General features: G+C 36.1%; 1 protein-coding gene across 3 annotated transcripts in view; it reads left to right on the top strand.

Moving 5' to 3' along the window:
- PLA2R1 (phospholipase A2 receptor 1) overlaps positions 1 to 14,621 on the top strand; it is a 104,164-nt gene that overhangs the window by 68,744 nt on the left and 20,799 nt on the right. For all 3 annotated transcript variants that reach the window (XR_012507000.1, XM_074363767.1, XM_074363766.1), the window contains exons 15-20: positions 1,373 to 1,505; positions 2,088 to 2,123; positions 2,573 to 2,730; positions 8,164 to 8,228; positions 8,501 to 8,604; positions 10,187 to 10,326. Coding sequence is in view for 2 of the 3 variants with exons in the window: in XM_074363767.1 (XP_074219868.1) it covers positions 1,373 to 1,505; positions 2,088 to 2,123; positions 2,573 to 2,730; positions 8,164 to 8,228; positions 8,501 to 8,604; positions 10,187 to 10,326 (636 nt within the window). In the remaining variant the exon portion in view is untranslated. The remainder of the gene's footprint in view (positions 1 to 1,372; positions 1,506 to 2,087; positions 2,124 to 2,572; positions 2,731 to 8,163; positions 8,229 to 8,500; positions 8,605 to 10,186; positions 10,327 to 14,621) is intronic.

Raw genomic sequence — 14,621 nt, 5'->3', positions numbered from 1 at the left:
AGCACTGGGCTGAGTGCACACCTGCACGATCTCATCTCATCCTTACAATGATTCCATATAGTGGGTATTAGAATGATTAAATAGTTTGCCTAAAATAATACCTAAGAAAGACAGTATTTGTACACAGGTTGTCTGCCTCCAAAGCCACAATGTCATAATGTCTCCTTGTTGGCAAAATATCAGCAGCTGAACTTGGAAACAGTAAAGATCAGTAGAGAAAAGGGACCTCAAGGCCTGCTACATAGATGATGTTCAAATTTGTAGCAAGGAAAGGGTTGGTGGAAAAGCTATATGCTCACAGTGGGAACAAAAATAATACAAATGTGCTAGTTTTAAAAAGATAACGTTTCCACCCCAGTGCTTATTCTTTGCAAAGGGCATCAGGACCAGAGAGTGGGAAGAGATCTTAGCCATCACCCAGCCCCACCCATCTATTTTGCTGACAAAGAAACCAAGGCCCAGAAAGCGGAGAGGGCACAGCAGGGTCGACCTGCCCCTTTAATGGAAGCCACCACAGGGCACAGTTGGGTGGTTAATGTCAGTGCAGCACTTGAAAAATAAAATATGGTACGTAGAGATTGAGAATGCGTTTTGGTAAAACAAAGTCATTAGTCATAGGAGAGGAGGAGACAGTTTGGTTCAGGACCAATGAGGTAAAGCCACGGAGCAGTTGACTGAGTCCCTCGCCACTTCCCTCTGGACAGAATAAATATCAGACTCATGCCATTCTCTGAATCTGAGCTTATATATATTTAAGTTACATGAATTGTTGTATGACTGTGTACATGCTTGAGGAGGAGTACAGATGGTTTCAAAACATTCTTTTTTACCTCAATTTTACTCGTGGTCCATCTACTCTTCTGTCAGGTAGTCATTAAATCACTGAAGGTTGAATCTGTAATTAATACCCCTGTTTTGTGATCATTCATGGAAAGCATTGGATAGACTCCTGACTGAAGCTAAGGTTGACTTATAATTTAGTGATTAGAGACTAAAAGCTTCATGGTTACCCAAAAGCATTTACATCAAAAGTGAGACCCAATTCTGACAGATCCCTGAGCCGTTACAGAGTTTACCCAGTATATCCCAGGGCTAGGCTAAATCTGCCGGTGAAAAACAGTGAAAGTTTATCTGACTTGTTCCTTCTGGAAAAAGGAGTAGCATACTTTTTTTTTTTAAGAGCATCTTCAAAAAAATGCTAGAATTTTCATTAGCTTACCTTGCACAAATATGGAGCAACCTTTAACTGGCATCATAACCAGACTTTCTTCCAGAAGTCTATTGTGATTTATTTACAAGGATGCCTTTTTGATCTTTTGAAACGTTTTGTGGGGGATCATTGTTAAGGAATAATGAACTTCATCTGCTGCAGGTTGTCTCTTCATTTTTAGACAATACTGATTTTGGAGAAGATGCAAGAAATTGTGCTGTTTATAAGGCAAATAAAACATTGCTACCCTCCCACTGTGGTTCCAAACACGAATGGATATGCAAAATTCCAAGAGGTAAAAATATTAATAAGATCCTTAGTGTTTGTTTGCTTTCTAACAATATATAGCACTTTCCCAAGTCAACAGTTACAGAGGTCTAAAATTTAGGCACCCTGGACCACAGTACCAACAACCTTTATGATGAACCATTTGTGCTATTTTAGCAAAAAATGTATCATGGAGGAATGAAAAAAGATGACCGAAGCACAGTATGCTTAGTTATTAGGAAAGGAGGATAACTGCTTATGTTGTGGAATATTGTATTTTGCAAGTACAATCTGGAAGAAATGTCAGTATGATATTAGGAGCAAACAAAACTACTTATCAACTGAGCAAGTGAAAACACCTGGAACAGTGTGTAACACACAGTAGGCCCTCAGCAAGTGTTCACATCCTTTTTTCTTTAACCAGAAGTCTCGCTTAAGGCACCTCTTCCAGTATGAGAACTAATAATTTTCCTAACAACACAGAGTACCTGGCTCTTAAATGATCTTTTAAAAATCAAAGTCCAAAATATTGTGTTTAGACCTGAAGTAACTCAGAGATAGTACACATATAAATAAAGGTCATTCAAACTGGTTTGCTTTCACTTTGCAGATGTGAGACCCAAGATTCCACCCTGGTACCAGTATGGTAAGAACTATTCTGGCCATTCTTGAATTTCTGATTATGTGCTATAATGTACCATAACTGTGTTATTACATTCCTCCAGTCAAGTCTATCCAGAGCTAATTTGTTCAAATTAACAAATTAATCATTAATAAATAATCAAATTAATAAATATTAAACATGTCAAAGACTAATATCATAACTAAACTCTGTTTTCATGACACATGATTTTAAAATATGCATCTATTCCAGGCCTTTGAATACACATGAAAGTTTTGTATATGAAATAAGCCAAGAGAGAGGAGCAAATTATATACTTATTTATGTGGGAGGGTGGATACATACACACATATTTTCTTAATGCTGAGTGACCAAATTACACATTTGGGGTCAATCATAGCATACCCTATCTAAATCTGCATTATACTGCTCAGTAATTGTTACATCATCTGCATTGCTTATTTCTCTCTCAGATGCACCCTGGCTCTTCTATCAGGATGCAGAGTACCTTTTTCACACCTCTGCCTCGGAATGGTCCTCCTTTGAGTTTGTCTGTGGCTGGCTGCGCAGTGATATCCTCACTATTCATTCTGCCCGTGAGCAAGAATTCATCCACAGCAAAATAAGAGCGGTACTTAAATACGATTAACTATGAGAAATTCAGAGTTTAGCAACTTCTTCTGTCCTGCGGGATTTTGTTTTTATATGACTTCAGACATCTAAGTTTCGTTAAAAGCTTTAGAGTTTTGAGAACTGTTTTTCCTTCCCGTTATAGAGATTTAGAGAAAATAATGGAAACACAGGCTTACTACGCTGGTCAGTCATTTCACTTCTCCTCAATGCTTTATTAGCAACAATAATGAGTAAGTAGAGTTTCATTGTTTTTGTGAGGCTCATTCCATCACTCAACACGTATTTATTCAGAGTCTACTTTTCCAGGGGCTGAGGCTCTATCAGGGATTAAAACAGACCAAAATTCCTGCCCTCCTGGAGTTTGTGGTCTAGTCTGGGGAGGAAGACTGTGATCAATATAAGTAAATAGAATTATGTAATATTAGAAAAAGATAAATATAGGGTAAATTCCATGGAGGAAAATAAAACACAAACGAAGGACAAGGAGTACTGGGAAGTGCATGGCTGTTTTAAAGTTTCAAATTTTACTTATAAGGGTACAATATTTTTTAATACTCTACAGAAAATGGTAACGAGTGGTTCTCTATTTCAACTTAAGAAAGACTGGACTTAATCCTTTGAGGAGCTAGGCTAATTAGAAAGGAACATGCAAAATCTGTTAAATAATGAAATAGACTGGCAAGGAATAGTGTTGATTTTCAGTGTATTTCTTCAACAAGCATTTATTGAACATTAGATATGTCTCAGGCACTGTGGTGTTTGTCAAGGACAGAAAGATGTCAAGGACACAGAAATGAGATACGGTCACTGTTTTTAAAAGCTGGAAATAATATGATGTAGTAAGTGAAAAGGGAGAAGTATGTGCAAATTACAAAGGGGGCACCCAGGGAGGGAAAACCTCATTCCCAATTTCCCCCAGGAAATTGTTGAAGGTAAGAAAAAGCCTTTTTTCCCCATAATTGAACATTATTTCATGGTCTCCAGGAATCCTTTCTCACTCTATCATCTTTTCATATGTTTGTAAGTTGACTGTTAAAATGAAGCTCTGTATGAAAGCATCTTGACTTGTAAGAGAAATGCCTTCCCTCACAGCTCATAGGGCTTTCCTGTTTCTGTACTTTTGTTTGACATACATGCAGCCTGTGAGCTACAAGCAGGTTGAAACTACTACTGAGTTTTCATGGAAAAGCCAAGAAACAGGGGGGTTGGGTGACAACCCCATGATCCCACAGAGACTCAGTGGCAGACCAACCATGGAAACCAGATGTTCCCTACTATTAGTTCATGAATTATTTTACCGCTCTTCATCTCCTACACATGGAACACACAAGCCAAAACTGTAATATTAAGTATCAACATATTACATATGATAATGTCAGAAAATATATTTGTTTCTTTTCTCACCCCTGGTGGCAATTACAAGAAATCAGGTGAATTATTAAAAATGAATCTATCAAAATGACAAAGTGCACGTCCCAAAAGGAGCTGATATTTGGCCAATACTTATTGTAACAGTGTCAGGCATTGCTAAGCACTAACATTTAATGGCATTTAATCTTTCCAAGAGCTCTCTATAGGAAGTCTATCATCAGTTACATTTTATAGATGAGGAAGCTAGAACTCCAAAGAAGTGAAGCAACTTTGTTACACAACAGCTAAGTAGTGGAATTTGGAAGTGAACCCAGGTCATCTGACTTACGTCATTTAAAAAAACCATGATGGGCAGCAGAATATTACGTTCATTATATTAAAATGCTAGTTCTAAAATCCCTCCCCCAAAAGGAAACCCTTGTGCACTGTTGGTGGAAATGTAAATTGATGGAACCACTATGGAAAATAGTATGAAGTTTCCTCAGAGAACTAAACCCAGCAATTCCATTCCTAGGTATATATCTGGGGAAAAAAATGAAAACATTAATTCAAAAAGATACACGCACCGCAATGTTCATAGCAACATTATTTATAATAGCCACGATATGGAGTCAATCTAAGTGTTCACCAACAGATGAATGGATAAAGAACATGTGGCATATACATGCAATGGAATATTAGTCATAAAAAAAATGAAATTTTTCCATTTGCAACAACATGTATAGACCTGGAGGATATTGTGCTTGGTGAAATAAGGCAAACAGAGAAAGATACACACTAAACATTGTCACTCGTATGTGGAATCTAAAAAATGAAACAATAATTGAATATAACAAAACAGAAACAGACTCACAGATATAGAGAGCAAACAGTGATTATCAGTCAAGGAGAAAGGGGGAGAGGCAAGATGGGGTAGAGGATTAAAAGGTATAACCTACTATATATAAAATAAATAAGCTACAAGGCTATGTTGTACAGCACAAGGAAATATAGCCATTATTTTATAATTTTAAATGGGATATAATCTATAAAAATTTGAAAAATCACTATGTTAAAACTAATATAGTATTATAAATAAACTATACTTCAATTAATTACTTAATAATAAATAAAACAAAATAAAATCCCTCCCCAAAAGATGGCTGCCAGCTCTGTCTCAGACATGAACAATGAAGGGCTTCTTTGATCTTTCCAACAGAGCTTAGCTCTTTTGGGGGAAACTCTGCAGGTCTTCTCTCTTCACCTTTCCCTTAATTCACTCTCCTAATCTTTGGTGTTTGGGAAGCCAGTGGGAACGGCAGAATTAATACTACCCATTGAAGGGAAAAGTAAAATCCCACAGGCTTAGCCATTTGAGAAGATACAGCCAGTGCCATGATCTAGTTGAGGACTAGATCTAGTGATCTCAAACCAGACCAACCTTGTGGTGTCTTATATGGCAAAATGGTTACCCAGCCTATGACCATGTTAATACAGAATGCCCTGTCAGTATTATGAGTGAGCGGCTGACTTATCTAATACCACACTGTGCTACAGAAGAAAGTTATTGGAGAGTACAGAATGTGGAGACTGAGATTAGGGCAAGAGAGCCAAAGGGAAAGGATATCAATTTAGAAAAAAGAATGCTGTGTGTTTCTAAAGCAGTTCTTCCTTTTGCATAATTTGTAACTATTAGGCAATTTTTGCTGGTGGTAGTGGTGGTATTTTTGGTGACCATTTAAAATTCTTAAGGAAGAAATCCCATATCTAAGAACATCCTACTGGAATGGGTCAGTCCAGAAGTCCAGGATGAGGAAGTAAACATATAAAGGTCATACTACTCATTTTCATGGCACACTCATCCTATAATTGCATATGTGTTGTATAGCTCCTCTACGAAGAGTAGTAACTCGGGAACGTGAAAGACAAAAACAGCATTCAGTTGAGGGGAATAGAAAACTAATTATTAAAAAAGAAGCTGGATGGATTTTTTTAAATCTGGAGCAGAATTTTTTAAGAGAATATTTCCATCTTGGAAAAATGAGTCAGAATTTTCTCTTTGACTAACAGAAGACCACAAGGCATGATGAGAGGGAATTTTTGAGTACTAGTTTTTGAGCCATTTTGTTCTTCACATCAATGCCAAAAAAGTAAAAAACCACAAGCACTTAAGGAGTTGTTTGACACAAGCTAACATTTTTATGCTGTGTTGTACAGTATTTGCATTTGAAAATTGTAATTTACTTTTATTTTTAAAATTTTATTTCAAAATATTTCTAACAAAAATATATCAAATCTAGTAGTCATCTTCTAAAGTCTAGTGTTTTAAATCCTTAAAATAACTTTGTTTTGCTATTTTTATGGAAATATTTTAAGAGATGATGGGTTGTTATTCCTCATATTGCTTAGAAGATTAATATATTGGCTATTACTATGGTTTATTTCTTTTTGGTAAATGTTCTTCTCATATCATGCTATCAATAATTACTGTAACAAAACATAATTGATATTATAAAGTCCATGAGTGTAACACATTTCTTTATACAAATACTTACGTCTTCTATTGTTGTTGTTTCATACCTAAACTAAAATTTACAACATCTATTTTTCACATTGGATTTTTCACTCTGGGTGTCTTCTAGCTTGTACTATGAAGTTCTGTTCCATATTACAACAGGTTGTGATGTGCCATTTGGAGAATTCCACACTATAATTGAGGTGGTAATAAATATGCCACTTAGAATACAGTAGTTATAATTTCTCTTTAAGGTCCTTAATTGGGGCAGTGAACTAGCAGGCCATGATTTCCACCATTCCTGCATATGAGACCTCTTTAGAATGAATGAAATTGTTGTGGTTCTCCCACTGAGTTCCCAGCCAGTCTCCATGGACCCATTCCAACGTCTGACAATAGGAATCTAAATTCAGCATGTAAGAACACGTCCATGAAACAACACCTCAGGGATCCAAAATTATAGTTGCTCCATCTTATATTGTTCTCAAATTGCTGATATGGCAGACAGCCACCCTGGTTAAAGAGTGAAAATACCTGTTTATAAATCAGAATGTTAGAGAGCTATTAGGTTCTGTTGTATGATGACCTGAAATTCATATGGAAAAAAATATATACATCTTAAAATGCATTCCCAAGTCTTTACGGAAGAAATGGAATTGCAAATTTAAGAGTATAATGCCTTCAAATTAACAGGTTTTCAGCATAAAAAATTAAGTTACATTTCACACACAACACACACACAGTAAAGTATATTGATTCAGAGGTCTTAGAGAAATCCTTACTGCCTCTTCTTCTTTTATAGTTAAAGAGGGAATTTCAGTTTCCTGGGTCGTAAGTCCAGTATTACATCTGCTCTAATGTGTGTGTGCACGTGCATGTGTGTGGTGTTTCAAGTCTGGTCTTTATTGCACTGAGATTTATGTGATAAATAGTGGTGTAAATTAATAAAATATACAAAGGATAGTTTTCCTGCTGTCAAGCACTAGAAATACTGTGGTATTCTCTTGTCCTGTGTTGTGGTTTCTACGTGAATAGGGAGGGTGATAATACTTAATTCAGAAGCTCACCAATCAGACTAACACCTAGACTACAAGTTCTTTTCACTATTGAGGTCTTTGTGCCTTGAATTGTTTTTCAAGTAGTGGGGCATTCACAGTGAACTTCTATAAATCACTGAGAGGATAAACCACTCAATTTTCAGTCACATAAAGGAATCCACATTCTATTTTACTTTACAGTGCTGCTTTTAAAATCCCTATTAGGAGAGTTAGAAATTTTACTTTTAAATATATAGGAAACATTGTAATAAAGTCATGGCATGTTGTATGAAAGTAAAATTATTTTCAATATTTTGTTCCAATTTTCCTCCAGGATGAGGAGGGAATAGCTTAGAATAATGAAGTTGCAGGTTTTCTCACGATGCTAGGCCTTAGAGTACTCTTTTTTAGATAATTGCATAAAATACTGAAGAACAGAAAGCTATTAACAGCAACCCCATTAATCTTAATAGTGAAAAGGGAAAACTAGTGGAATAAATGCTGACATTCTCTCTCTTTTTCTAAATAGCTATCAAAGTATGGTGTAAATTGGTGGATTGGACTTCGAGAAGAAAGAGCCAATGATGAATTTCGGTATGGACCTAGATTAATTTGCATTTAACTTTGTTTGACAGGTTTTTATCTGCAGAATGATTGGACTAGATGTTAGTGGTTAATTTGTTGAATAGCCTTCAAATATTATCTTTAACTTATAAATTTTCATTTCCCTAACCAAAGAGATGAGTATTTTTTTTAATTCAATAAAATATTATGCCTTCAATCCATGCCCCAGAACTCCAAAAATGGTATTGGAGATTCAACACGCAGGATGAGAGAAGACTTTTAATTTTTTAATTTTCCTACAGCTGGAGAGATGGGTCACCTGTAATATACCAGAACTGGGACAAAGGAATAGAAGGATCTATGAATAATCAGAGCCAGAGATGTGGCTTCATTTCATCCATAACAGGTTATTTTGTTTATCCACTTTTGGGGTTTACAATACAAACATAATTTTCGGGAGGCTTGAAGTCTCCTTTTCATTGCATTAGTTCAGTGAGAAGGTTTTATTTGGGTATTTTGCTTTTCAACTGAATATACTTAATTTCATCAGTCTTAAGTCTTAAGGATGATCATTGCTACAGCTTATTCCATGTATTCTTGTTCTTGAAAGCAATTTACATCCAGATAAGTCCTTCCTCTTATACCAAAACATCACCAAAAGTGCACCCATTGAAATTGGTCAAAAGTATGCCTGACAAATACTATTCTCTATGAAATTTCAGTATGTGACCATTTTTAAAAAAATCTTTCTAGTATCCAGTTTAAACTGGCTAGAATTTTAAACTCTGAAATTTACTTCCATTTTCCCATTTAAGAAAAATTATCATTGAATTCAGTATTTTTTAAAAATACCTGGCATTCATTGCTGCTTGCTTTAGAACAGCAACTGTTTGCAAGTTGGATTTAGAAGTACGTGTACATTTAAGACGGGTTTTTAAAATTCTGTTCATAAGTACAGTTGTTATTTGGGTTGATTGTCCACTCATATCCACCCCACTCTTTCTATCCCATAAAAGGTAATGATGCTCTTGACTATTAACAGATTCATAAAGAACCTGTGCCCCAAATGAGGAGGAGGATAAACTTGGAAAGCAATCTGTGGTGTAAGGGCAGCTGCAGAAAGTTAGGAGGGGAAAAACCATGCTGTTAATCAGCTTGCTTTTGCCAGCAGGTGTCACAACAGCCTACATAAAGGCTGTTTGGTGATTCTGGAAGAATAGCAGCTAATCTGCATTGAAAATAGCATTCCAGCCCCTCCTTCAAAATGCCAACATATTTTTGGCTCATACCCCTCACACTGGAAAACTGAATCTGCCTTTGCAATTTACATGCATCCTTGCCCTATTCTGGAATTTATAATTTGAATGCTAATGAAATGCATTCTATAACCTTTACTCTGAAAATATAGCTCTTCTAAATTAAAAAAAAAAAAATTTCCAGGAGGCTAAGGGCTTTGGGATATATCTTCCTGAGGGCATGTCTCTAGGTGTGTGTGTTTTGTTTGAGTGTTAGTGTTGAGAAGTGCTTCTTCCTTATAAGTTCCTGAGTTATTTTTTCTAAATTATTGTATTTTCTTAAGAAATATAAAGTAGAAATGATCATATATTGTTTTAGTCTTTTTTTCTCTATTTACTTTGAAGTTGAATATTTTAAAACAAAAAGATTACAAAGTATTCATTTGCTAACCAAGTCAAATATTCTTAGAACTTTTAGTCAGTTTTGTTATTTCAATTGCAGTATTTGTTTAGTTGTGGGTTTTTTGCATTTGCAAAATTTCTAAATTTTTGAATAGAATGACTGATTTGGCACCTTGCCCAGTAAGCTCTTATCACTAGAGAACTCTGTGATTATAGTCAAATTTAGTTCAATTTCTAGATTTAACAAAGTATGGGAAACCACAGCAGTCATAAAAAATTAGTGACCAATAGAAAATGCCTACAAAGAGTCACCATTGTTTCTAGTCATTTCTACTCCATTTTCTCCTCCAGGACTCTGGGCTAGTGAAGAGTGCTCAGTTTCTATGCCTAGCATCTGTAAGAGAAAAAAGTTTTGGGTCATAGAGAAAGAGAGAGATATACCAAAACAACATGGAACGTGTCCCAAGGGATGGCTGTATTTCAATTATAAGGTAAATTTGTTTTCAAAAAATTGCTTTTGTTTCTCTTTTGTAGATGTTAAATTTAGAAAGTAAACAAAAGTAGATGTGGCTTTGAAAAACCATGAGATGTCCATTGGACCTAGAACTTTTTTGGTCACAATTTTCAAGAGATTTGAGAAGTTTTCTATTTAGGGACAGATCTCCTAGAATAAAACATTTTTGTCAAAAACAGCCTTGGCACCACCCTTCCTTTGTATACTCATTTTTTGCTACTAACATTGTCATTCATTGTGCTGTATGACTTTCGTTAGGTGTGATGAGTGTGTGTGCACACGTGTGTGTGCACATGTGCATGAGTATCTAGGCCCTGTTCCCAAATGAGCTGTCAACTCCAGAGGACCCAGTCTCCATAATCTTGTTTTTGTGTCTTCCCTGCCTGGAACCAGCAGAGAGCTCTGCCCACCTTGTGAACTGACAGACGAACAACATAGCTCGAACCTCATAAAGCTGGTGCTTCCATGCAGAATTGACTTTTTTTAAATGGCCAGTGGGGATATTGTAAACCAGATTTATTATTTCTGATACTATTTCCAATTAAGGCTGAGACTGCCCCTCTACTCCTTATGTTTTAAAATAAAGTAACTTTATAGGACTTAGGTGGAAGTAATTAAAAATACATCTCAAATTATAAATGTTTAACTCTTTGATAATTAAAAAACTCAAACGGTGTCATAATTTCATATGTGAATATGAAATTGCTCCTCCATCGTGGACAGCCAATTGTCAGGCTATATGTTTAGTTATATTGGCAGGGCATTCCCTCCCTTTGATCTTCCTCTCATTGCTAACTTGTGAAACAGGGCTATTTGTATTTAACACACATTTAGTGAGTATCCACCACATATTTGGCACTAGTATTTTTAATTGTGGTAAATTCACATAATATAGAATTTACCATCTTAACCATGTTTAAATGCGTAGCGCAGTAGTGTTAAGTACGAGCACACTGCTGTGCGATGACTCTGTAGACTTTTTTCATCTTGTAAAACTGAAACTCTAAACCCATTAAACGACAATCCCTCATTCTCCCTCCCCACAGCCCCTGGCAACCTCCATTCTACTTTCTATCACTGTTAATTTGACTACATCAGATACTGCATGTAAGTGGAATCATACAGTGCTTGTCCTTTAGTGCCTGGTTTATTTCACTTAGCATAATGTCCTCCAGGTTCACCCATGTGTAGCATGTGTCAGAGTTTTCTTACTTTTTAAAACTGAATAATATTCCATGATATGCAAATACCACATTTTGTTTTTCCACTTATCCATTGATGGATTTCTTCCACCTTATAGCTGTTTTTACTGTTGATTTCATATATATATATATATGAATATATAAATATATATATATACAAATAATTGAATTCTTAAAATATACCGAACTGCTATCCCATCTTACATATGAAAGACTGAGGCTAACAAAATTGTGTGGTTTTTCTGAAACTTACAATGAATAAGTGTCAAGCTGAGAATCAACCTTAGGTTTTCTGACCCTGAGTCTTGAGACTTGTCCCCTTCCTACAGCTGCCACTTCATATAAGAACTTAAGAATTACCACACCATCTTAGTCCCATGGTACAGCCAGTCCAGTGGTATTGGGATATATTTTCTAAAATAATATAGTCATTCTCTAAAATGTTACATAGTACTGAGAAACACTATTTTTAATAGTTGATACTTTCAACTGCTTATTTTCTCAGACTGTAAAATCGTTCTACCAAGTAGAAATTATTTATACATTTCAATATGAGAAACATAGCAAATATTCAATAAAACTTGAGTAGCATGCATCAGAAATTCATTCCTTTTTATGACTGGATAATATTCCATGCCACATTTTCTTTATCCAGTCATCTGTTGATGGACTTCAGTTGTTTCCACTTTTTAACTATTGTGAATAAATCTGCCATAAACATTGGCATACAAGTATCTGTTGGAGTCCCTGTTTTCACTTCTCTGGGGTATATACCTAGGAGTGGAATTGCTGCATCATATGCTAGTTCTATGTTTAACTTTTTGAAGAACCAGCAAACTTTTTTCCACAGTGGCTAAACCATTTTACAGTCCTGCCAACATGTATGCTAGCATTTTCTCCACATCCTTGACAACACTTGTTGTTACCTGTCTTTTTGATTTTTGCCAACAGTAGAGTCTAGTGTTAGCTCATTGTCGTTTGATTTGCTTTTCCCTAATGAATAATGATGTTGAGCATTTTCACGTGTGCTTATTGGCAATTTGTATATTGTCTTTGGGAAAAATGTATATTCAAGTCCTTTGCCCATTATTTTATTTGGGTTACTTGTATTTTTGTTATTATACTGTCACAGCAGGCTTCACAGAGTGAGGTTTCAGGGTCCCCAAGTGTGTCTCCCCACCCACACTGATTTCCTATGCATCTTAATGGCTAAAATCCCACCATGGGAGTCTCATTCCTTTGCCTGAACATTTGACGTGTTTTCAGGGACGTATTTCTGAGATTGCCTCTTCTATCATCTACATTTTGGAATAAGTGGGTTTATCAGATCTTTAGAAAAGCTGGGAATAGGACTGATAGTTGGGGAGAGTAGAAAGCCCAGTGGGGATGGTTCTGATAGCAAACAAACAAACAAAAGCTATGGAAGGAAAACTGGTAGATAGCAAATGACAAACATCACTCACTTCACAGTTCTGAATGAGCGTCAATATATTATGTTCTACTAAACCTTTTCTTGTTTGTCAACTTCCTAGGACTAATTTTTATTGGTTATTTCTAGGAAAAAAAAATCCTAGTTGGTTGGTTGACTATCCACCTTTAAGAGTTTTAAAACTGAGATATCAGAAGTTAAGCATCTTTTCTCATGTCTCATAAATTATTCCCCCAGGTTTGATGATGTGAAAGAGGCTTGGCCAGGGATTACCCCAGGAAGAGTGAGGCATCCAAGATGCTTGTCACAGCAGAGCTGTGTGTAAGAGAAAGAAATTCTGTGTGTGTGTGTGTGTGTGTGTGTGTGTGTGTATTAGATTAACTCCTGCTTCTACTTACACATTTTTATTCAAGGATCTGGATTTAATGTGAAAGGCTGCTTTGTAATATCTAGTTTGGAATTAGCCAATATTTCATTTCATGTACAACATAGTTTTTCCTTTAAAAAAATTCTCTCCTCTTTTGAATTATTCAAATTCTTAGCACTTTATTCATTCATTCCATTTAACTATGTTGGATACTGATGATTCAATGGTGAGGAAAAAATACAATCCCTTCTCTTCTGGAGCTTACAGACTAGAGGGGAAAAAACATTAGTAAATCAATCAGGAAAATAAGTCTAATCTACACCTGTGACACAAGTGATGGAGAGACACACGGTTCCATAGAAGTATGTAACAGGAGGACCTGACTGAGGGGGTCAGAAGGACAGGAGGCATTAGAAGTAGGGGAAACAACATGTGCTAAGGTCTTGTGGTGGGAAGGATGTGACATACTGAAGAAACAAAAAGAGGTGTAAAGAACTAGAATGTGGAAAGTGAGACAAAAGAAGCAGGCAAGGGCGATATTGTGTTAAGAGTTTCTGGTTTTTATCCTAAGAGCAATGGGAAACCCCAGAGGGTTTTAACTGAAGAAGGACATGATCAGGATTGAGTTTTGAAAAGAATCATTCAGGCTGCAGTACCAAAGACAGACTGGAGGAAGGCAAGAGTGAGGAAAGTAAGAGCACTTAGGAAGCTATAGTCCAGGCAAGAGAGAAGTCGTTTTGGCTAAGTCGTGTTTGCAGAGACTGAGAGGCAGTGGGAACAGGAAGAGTGGTGAAGGACTCAGAAATGGGATGTCCAGATGGAAGGACTGAAGGGTGATGGAGGTGCCTGAAGGGTGAGAAGACGCCCAGGTTTCAGGCTTGTGTAGATGCATGACTGACTGTGCCATTCAAAGTCAGTAAGACCACTAAAAAAGGACCCAATCTGGGGAGAAGACCATGAATTCCATTTTCAAATTTTGAGCTGGAAATGACTTGGAGAAAAAAAGAATTTTATAGTCAAAACTTGTTTGGAATACAAAAGATATCCTTAATTCATGATAATGATTAGAGATGCATTAAACTTGATCACATTTTGCAAATTAGTAAGTAAATAAACAATTTAAAATTAAGGGTGTTGTACTTCATCTTGCTGCTGTGCTTTAATTATTAATGACACCATTCCAAAGTGCTTTAGTAAACATGTTATATTTTTAGAAACAATGAAGCTGTGGTAATGGGAGGCTATACTCCCAGAGTCAAGCTAGTAAATCCTGG

This window comes from Camelus bactrianus, chromosome 5 (genome assembly GCF_048773025.1).
Source record: "Camelus bactrianus isolate YW-2024 breed Bactrian camel chromosome 5, ASM4877302v1, whole genome shotgun sequence".
In the NCBI taxonomy this organism is placed as follows: domain Eukaryota; kingdom Metazoa; phylum Chordata; class Mammalia; order Artiodactyla; family Camelidae; genus Camelus; species Camelus bactrianus.
Note: the sequence above shows the minus strand (reverse complement) of the source record. Positions and strands in the feature narration are given on the sequence as shown.